Below are 8235 nucleotides of genomic sequence, written 5' to 3'. Positions count from 1 at the left end.
TTAGTAATATAAATTGAAGTATTTCCAAATCAGCAAAGAAAAAAATAAATGTAAAAAAATGGGATAATGGTCAATCAAAGACGTTATCATCTGAAACTGATGTAATGAAGTCTACTCTTACCCAAGCAGAATGCCATCCGGCTCTGTTGCAGATTTAGAGTCTGATAAACACCAGAGAGATCGTTATTCAAAATACAGTACGAACATTTTCAACAGGAATTTTTTATTTTAAACATAACGAACAGGTAACAAAATAGAGAGGTTTAATATATTTGACGAAATGTCTTTTGGTCATAATAGCAAAAATAAATAAAATCAATACAGTAATCATGAGTCACTGTCTTCTGTGCTAGAGTCAGTGAAGCTGGTGTTGGCAGAATCTGAAGAACTGCTGCTGCTGCTGGTGCGATGAGATGGAGTTTGACGGCTTTTCTCTGGATGAAGGGGAGTAAAAGAGGCAACATCATTGATTAAATGCTACAGATAGTGATAGCAGGGAAAATCTATGGGTGACTTGTGCCTTAATGTCAAATGAATTCAAGTGAGCCTGTGCTTGGTACTTACTTTGAAATTTCTTAAACTTCTTACAGAGACATGACTTGACATATTGCTCCAGAGCGCGCAGAGTGGATGGCTTTAGCGTCTCAAAGTCAATCTCGATTTCATCTGGGTTGGTGTTGCACACCGAGGGCTCCCGGCTCTGAATGATGTGCACCACGTGGCCCAGTTTCATGCCAGGTAACCGGTTAATGTCCAGGCTTAGCTGGTGCTTTTCAACGTAAGTCATTGGCAAAGATTCATCCTCTGACTCCCATTCATTGCTCCCTTTCCATGAATATCTATCAAAAAGACAAAGCAGTGAAAATCTCTGTTAAAAAGTAATACCACAAAATAAAAAAAAGTTCATGAGCTAAACAAAACATCATACCTAGCACAGGAATTTGATGTACATCTGGAATTCAATACTCCAATATTTTGTCGACTGTTGTCTTTTTTGTCCTTTTCTTTTTTCTTCTTTGGTTTACTCACAGGGGATTCAGACAGAGCAGCAAGCTGTCCATGAACGGCTTTAAGCTGGGAAGAAAAGTGCCACAAAAATTAGAAGTCTTGTATTCCTGAGAATGATGAATCAGTAGGAAGGTTCAATACACAGTTAACACCCATGCTCCCTGGAAGTAGCCTTCCAGCAGACCTTGGAAAGTTGAACACACAGGAACTTTTGGCTCAGAAACCAGACCGCAGTTTTCAGAATGAGAGCGAGCCGTGAAGGTGGTATATTTGGCACAAATGACTTGAACTGTGGATCAAAAAGGCAAGTGTATTGCCAACCCAGCTTGCCATTTTGCTCTCTAAAGCATTTAATTCCTCAAAATAAAATGCAATGTAAGGGTTATAGTCGTGGTGGGGTGAAAGAGATTGCACAATGATGTGCACTAGATCACAAAGGAAAATCTAAAAGTAGAAGCAGCTCTGGAAATGGTGCTGAGCTATCCAAGGAGACTACTTCCTTGTGCACAGTGGACAAACTTAAATCAGATGTGAGCTTTGTTTTGCTGTGCGTTGCACAACTTTTTCATAGCACCTAGTAATAATACATGAGGCAAACATCTGTGCAGCAATCCACCTGATCTGCACCCACCTGTTCTTGCAACTCAGCAAGTCGGGTGGCACGCTCCTCTGCAGACTCTGGTTTCTCCAAACTGCCACCTGCTTGTGAGGTCACTTCCACGTGTTCGTCTGGCATCTTTGCAAAACTTTGCTCGAAAACTCCCTGAAGCAAACAGAGTGAAATAGAAAGCAGAGCAACCAAAACTTTCCCCCTCCCACCCATTTTTAATAATAATATTCTATAAATTCCAAACCCACCTGAAGTTTTCTGGCCTTAACAACAACATCATGATGTGCAGGATTGTATTTGTAGCAGTTAGAAAAAATTAACCTAACATCTGCAGCAAACGCTTGTGCATCCTGGTACTCTCCTGCATCCACCTTTTTCTGAAAATAAAAAAGGTAACCAAATAAAGCATGTGTATCAAGGCACAAAGCAAATGCATGTATAAAGGCATATAAGCAAACATACTTTAACCGTGCTGAGATCCATGGGGTACTTGATGATGTCATGATAATCGTGTAGCTGCAGAGCTTCTGCGTCTACAGGCTTGTAAAAAGGCCAGGCGTAGGCAGAATGTTTCTTGGACAGCATTTCCTTCAGGATATGCTTGCAGTACTTCAGCTGTTCACTAAGGCCACAGGGTTCAGTGTTTTGTTGTAATGACTCCTCTTCAAAGTCGCTCTTGGCACGGCTTGAGCTCTCACGCCTCTTCCTGCTTTCTAAAAATAATTAAATTAATTGTTACAATTAGTTCATTTAAACAAACCTTTTTCTCTCTCTTATCTGCCCTATTTCCTTCATTAGCCTAGAGTTTTTAAAGATGTAAATTAATTAAAGCGAAAATGCTGCTAAAACTAATCTATAACCTTATTAAAACTTTAAACTTTTAATAAGTGGATAAGAAGCACACATAGCTGTGAAACTGAAAGTCTGGATTGCCAGGATTTTGGAGAGTAACGGTAAAACCCATCACTCTCCATGAACGCCTGCACCCTCTCATCTCATATTTGGTTATTGCTTTACATACAAGGTGTTCAGCATCTCATCAGCGACACACTCCATGTGCTAGCCTATGCAGTCTGCTGAATTCTTGCGACCGAACATCAAAGTACTAGTTTACTACTAATAAGTAGTCAGTGTTACAAGTTCTTTTAAGTGAGTTACCTGGAGTGCTACTTTTTTTGCCCTTCCCTTTGGCAGCATGAGGAACAATCTCCACTTCATTCTGAGGCATCTGGGCAACTTTTTGCAAGTAAATCTTTTCCAAGGCGAGCGCCATCAGGACAATATCGTCTGTAGGCTGAAGAGGACAGAGGGAATGGTTTTTTGCATTTTGTAGCTCAACTACACCAATTTTGGACATGGTGACACATTGTCCTCTTGCATGCCTTAGAGAATTGGTAATTAGTTTAATAAGGAATTTTCACAGTGAATGCCGTTCTGAGAAAATGTTGGCGATCAACGCCGAAAGCCAAATTAACTGCATCCAGGCCCAGTATACAAAACTCGACTCTTGCTCAAACATTCTCCGGCATGGCATATATTGCCCAGTGTGAGGACACGCTTAGTATCTGTAAGGGAACAATGGAAGGAATTTGCAATCACAAAGCTCCTCACCTTATTGTATATGTAGCAGTTGGTAAACATGGTGTTGAAGTCTTCCAGGCATTCACTCGCACTCCAATAATAGTTGTTCTCTAGTCGTTTCTTAATGGTTCCCATGTCCATGGGCAATGTTATTATTTTATGATAGTCCTGGTTAAGAGAAAGAGTTGATGTCAGATGAATATAGCATTACATTTTGCGCTGCCCCACACTGAGGCTCTGCCAAAGTTTGATTAATGGGGAACAATGACACTGTACAATTTCCAGTTTATTCATGTTGGATCTTAATTTAATTAATCTTTTTCTATAAAACTTGATATTAACTAAATGTTAATTACTTTATTAAGACAGAGTCAAGCGGCATCATTCAGACTACTTAATAGTCTTTGGAACTTAAGGCAAAAATGGAGGTGGCTAATTCGCGACCAACTTAAAATCACCAAGATTAGCTTTTTTGCACTGTCTGAAGTGAGTCAGATAATTGGGCTGGAATTAACATCAATTTATGATTTTTTTTTAACTGTTTGCATTTTTAGATTCAGCACTAAATTGGGTAAATAAATTAGTTACACTTCATACACATTCTTGCTGATGTATTAAAATTTAGGATCAAGGATATGTCGGCAGGTTTTCGAGTCATTTCTTACTGAAGTATGGCTAAAACTAGGATAAGATGCAAGACAGAGTGACACTGCATTCCATTATCTCTATACTCACTGTGGTATGTAGGTTGTGCGTGAGAATTAGGAACAAAATAAAAGGGAGGAAAAACAAAAAAATATCTTAGACAACATTATATTAACAGTGAGAGAATTAAAAAAAAACAAAAAGAAGATCTAGTAGTTTCAGAAGAGAAGAACAGACAGACCCAGGAACACAAAGCAAGTTAGCGTATCTGAAAACTAAAATAAATATGTATATATGTATGTATATATGTATGTATATATATATATATATATATATATATATATATATATGTATGTATAAAACTGCTGGCAGCTACCAGTAAATTTATATTTAACAAGAATGGCTAAATAGATCATATAATACAATATAATGCCCACTTAACATCACTTTTGTGGAATTGTGGAATTAAAAAAATATTTTCATTATGAGCAAAACTATGACTTACTTGTGCAACTAACTGAAGAAAAGCCCTGCAATCCTGAGGCTGAAGTCATTTTTGTACCATGATTTGTGAAAAACCCATAAAAATGACTTGATGCACTGTAACCCTGTCAGCTGAACATGTGCAAACTACTCACTGGCAGTCCAAGAGCAACTGCATCGACAGGCTGGTAAAAAGGCCAGGCAAACTGGTGCCGCCACAGGGATTTGATCACTATGTTCTGCATATACTGCAGCTGGTTGGTCCTCCGGCCTTGCTTGCTGGGATTGGTCACCTCGGGAGGTGGGGGATTAACAAGCTGAGGGGGGTCCTGGTTGGTGTCTGTGGACATGACGGCTGCACAAATTCTTCTGGGTTCTGTTATCTTCTGTAAGTCATGTAGTGTTCACCTGACAGCTTGTCACACACTCTGAAAACTATGCATGAAGCAGGCTGGGGAGTCGTCAAACCACACAATGTGGCCTGCTGACATAAAAGAATAGACTGTTATGATCATGTGGTTCTCCAAATATTAAATATAACACTATAAAAAGAGGAAGCGACTGATTACTTCACACCATTGATATAGTTTCAAAAACAGACTATATTTCATACCTTTTGAAGCTTATCACATTCATTTTACTGTATTATTATGTAAAACAATCTGCACGTGACTGTATAAAGGCTCTTTCCTTGCATGCTGAAAGGAGGCAATTGAGGTATTTCAGGCATCCAGTTAGAATGCCTCCTGGGCATACCTAACTGGGAGGAGACCCTGGGGTAGAACCAGAACCTGCTGGAGAGATTATATATCTCATCCGACCTGGGAATGCCTTGGGACCAGCCATGGGGAACTGGAAAGAGTGGCTGGGGAGAAGGATGTCTGAATACTGCAACCCGGCTTCAGATGAGCAGAAGACACGGAGGGTGTGTAAAGGTTTTGTGGGCATGCGAACTGAGAAATGTTTTTTTGGCAAATACACTGACAAAATTTAAGAGGCTGTTTCACTGATGGTGTTGGAATCAGCTATGTTTATTTAGCTGTCTAGGAATCTGCCTGCAATTATTCCAATTTTAATATTTAGAGAAGGTGGAGAGATGGAGGTATGCATTGGATGGAAGAGGAATCAAGAGGTGAGAGGTGAAGAAGCAAGTGAAGACAGGGCGAAGTGAGTGGAGATGAGTGTCACGGGTGATTTGTGACAGGAGGACAGCAGCAAAAGTGAAAGCGAAGGTTTAGAGGATGGGAGCGAGATGGGCTATGAAGTATGGTTTGGAGCACTAACAAAAAGGCGGGAGGGCGAGCTGGAGCTGTTAAAGATTTTTATTAGGTCTGACTAGAATGGGCAAGATTAAAAATGAGTACATGAAAGGGTCATCTTAGACTGAGGTTGCTACAAAGGATGATAAAGATGGAGCTGCTAGGTATGAAGAAAAGAGAAAGACAAGAGAAGAGATTCTTAGATGTAGTGAAAGAGAACATGGAGAGTGTTAGTGTGACAGAGGAGGGTGCTACAGATAGGGTGAAATGAAGGGAGATGACCCATTGTGGCGACCCTTAAAGGGAGCAGCAGAAAGGAGCAGGTGATTTCGATTTTTTCTTATTTCAGTTTTATTTGCAGTTCTAATGCATTTCAATTAATTTCGAGGGAGGCTTTGTTCATTTCAGTTTAGTTTTTAAATAGCTTCCAAAACTTTATTCTTCAAATATTATTATATTTTGTTGGTCTAAGTTAACACATTATATTTCAAGACAAACACATTATTGTGAACACATCCTTTTCTCAATAAATAAAACCAAACTGGGGAAGACTAAATGCATTTCATGTATTTAACTTTAAGTTTTAGTGAGGTGATATTACTGTTTATCTATTTTAACATTTAAATCTATTTTCCTTTATTCCAGATCAAATGTTTCTTCAAATCTAATTTTATTTCATTTGCTCATTTTACTAAACATCGCCACTGGAGAAGGCAGTGAGAGTCTGCATGATCTCAGACGCGGTATAAATCTCAACCTAGCTCATGTAATATCATACCATTAAATACAAGTCAACTAATATAATGCTAACTTAACGGAGTAAGAAGGAAGAATCGGATTGTCAAGTTTTAAATGAGCACGACAGAGTTAAATAATCAGGAGGTCAGCTCTTGGGAACACTAACCAGTCACGTTCAGCACGTTAGCTTCATTTGGCTAGCAGGTTAAGGTAAACCTATATGGGCGCATTGAGAGACAGATTTAAGTCGTCACTGCAAATGGGCAATAAAAAAAAAACACCACAGTATCTTGTGCAGTGCCTACTGGGGTTTGTGTATTACAATTGGGCCTCGCTCTGCCGCGGTTAACTTACCACTTACAAAGTTTTCATAGGGAAGCCAGTCGCTGTTACCTGAACGCTCGCAATTACCTTCAGATAACGGCAACACATACATGTACCACATAACTTGTTTCGCAGAGGATGACGGGAGAGTCACGAGTGTTTACCAACTCGTTTTTTCTTCTTATGAAGGCACTTTAAAATGCTAGTTTCTATTTAAGACCGTTCGCGCCGCACCGAAGGCCAAACAGAGGGGAAAAAAGTCGCGATACGGTAACTCCTGGCTGCACTTAGACCAGCTGAAAACGTCCACACAAACCTGCTGCGGGCATGGCTTCAAGTAACAAGCTCCCCTTCGTCGAAAGCTTCGGTGACCAATTTTTTTTTAGCCAAAGTTAACAGCGTATACCGCCGCCTGCTGTGTCGGAGGGTATCGAGAATAAAACCAAAATGACCGAAAGTGTAACGGTCCCGAGAGGAGAGCGTTGATTTTTCTTCTTCTTCCGGCTGCTCTCTTTAGGTGTCGCCACAGTGGATCATCAGTCTCCACCTCACCCTGCGTCTAGCTTCCTCCTCTGCCACACCAATCCCGCATGAACCTCTTCACTACATCCATGAACCTCTTCTGAGGTCTTCCTCTTTTTCTCCAGCTTGACAACTCCATCTCCAACATCCTTTGTCCAGTATATCCACTACCCCTTCTCTACACACTGTTCAGCTGTCTTCAAACTGATCAACCTTGCTCTCAGGTACTCATTTCTAATCTTGTTCATTCTGGTAATTCAGAATGAAAATCTCAGCATCTTCACATCTGCCATATCCAGCTCAACCTCCTGTCTTCCTATGAGTGCCACCATCTACAAACCATACATCATAGCAGGTCTCTTTATGATCTTCTAAACCTTCCCTTTGACTTGTGCTGCTATCCTTCTCATGTTCATCTCCACCATTGCCTGCACACTCCTCTTCACCTCTCTTGTGCACTGATTTAAACTCCCATTTAAACTCATCCACATTCACTACCTTTATTCTTTGGCTTTTCAATGTTACATGTGTTTCCTTCTCATTCACACATATTTAATATGTCTTGCTTCAAACGGACTTAAATGCTCATACCTACACCTTTCCGGACTCTTTTCCACCTGCTCCCTACATCATAGTCCACTGACCTTATCAGTCAACCTGTCCATTACCACTGCAAATAAGAAGTGGTTTGGAGCCAATCCCTGATATAATCCCAACCCTCCTTCAAACCCATCTGTCACTCCTATTGCACACCACACCACTGTCTTGTTGTCCTCCTAGATCATAGGTGTCAAACTCTGGCCCGCAGCCTAATTACATTTGGCCCGCGAAGCCATACCAAATTACTATTAGAGCTGGCCTACTGGTATTATACAGCTAATATATACATTGTTTAGTATTAAGCTTTGCTTGTTCCACATTCAGTTTTTCAGCAAAACTTGTTTGAGTCCATAAGAAGAGATTCATTCTTAAATCTGGAGGAAGATATTTTTCAATAAATATTAATGTTAGCCCGCGACCTTGTTCTAGTTTTGAATTTTGGCCCACTGTGTATTTGAGTTTGAC

General features: G+C 40.1%; 1 protein-coding gene across 7 annotated transcripts; it reads right to left on the bottom strand.

Moving 5' to 3' along the window:
• Positions 1 to 202: 202 nt before the first annotated feature.
• Positions 203 to 7135, bottom strand: LOC102298621 (bromodomain-containing protein 3). 7 transcript variants are annotated; one of them, XM_014329474.2, is made up of 10 exons: positions 6965 to 7135; positions 4483 to 4811; positions 3230 to 3367; positions 2777 to 2912; positions 2081 to 2331; positions 1867 to 1995; positions 1625 to 1771; positions 929 to 1074; positions 565 to 839; positions 203 to 434 (listed from the first exon to the last, which is right to left on the bottom strand). In XM_014329474.2, the coding sequence occupies exons 2-10, from the start codon at positions 4675 to 4677 to the stop codon at positions 328 to 330; spliced, it is 1524 nt and encodes a 507-aa protein (XP_014184960.1). In that variant the 5' UTR covers positions 4678 to 4811; positions 6965 to 7135; the 3' UTR covers positions 203 to 327. The 7 variants fall into 7 exon arrangements, with proteins under 7 accessions (XP_014184960.1, XP_042070308.1, XP_042070307.1 ...); XM_042214374.1 differs by having other exon boundaries at positions 4483 to 4808; XM_042214373.1 differs by lacking the exon at positions 6965 to 7135 and adding an exon at positions 6679 to 6958.
• Positions 7136 to 8235: the final 1100 nt, after the last annotated feature.

The sequence above is a fragment of the Haplochromis burtoni genome, unplaced genomic scaffold, assembly GCF_018398535.1.
Source record: "Haplochromis burtoni strain Fernald_Lab_line unplaced genomic scaffold, NCSU_Asbu1 Contig_556, whole genome shotgun sequence".
In the NCBI taxonomy this organism is placed as follows: domain Eukaryota; kingdom Metazoa; phylum Chordata; class Actinopteri; order Cichliformes; family Cichlidae; genus Haplochromis; species Haplochromis burtoni.
Note: the sequence above shows the minus strand (reverse complement) of the source record. Positions and strands in the feature narration are given on the sequence as shown.

Coding starts and splice junctions, on each gene's coding strand:
- LOC102298621 (XM_014329474.2), bottom strand. CDS start 4,677: ATGTCCACAGACACCAACCAGGACCCCCCTCAGCTTGTTAATCCCCCA. Junction 1,996..2,080: donor TGGATCTCAGCACGGTTAAA/GTATGTTTGCTT, acceptor TTTTATTTTCAG/AAAAAGGTGGATGCAGGAGA. Junction 1,075..1,624: donor AACAGGTGGGTGCAGATCAG/GTGGATTGCTGC, acceptor TTTTCTTCCCAG/CTTAAAGCCGTTCATGGACA.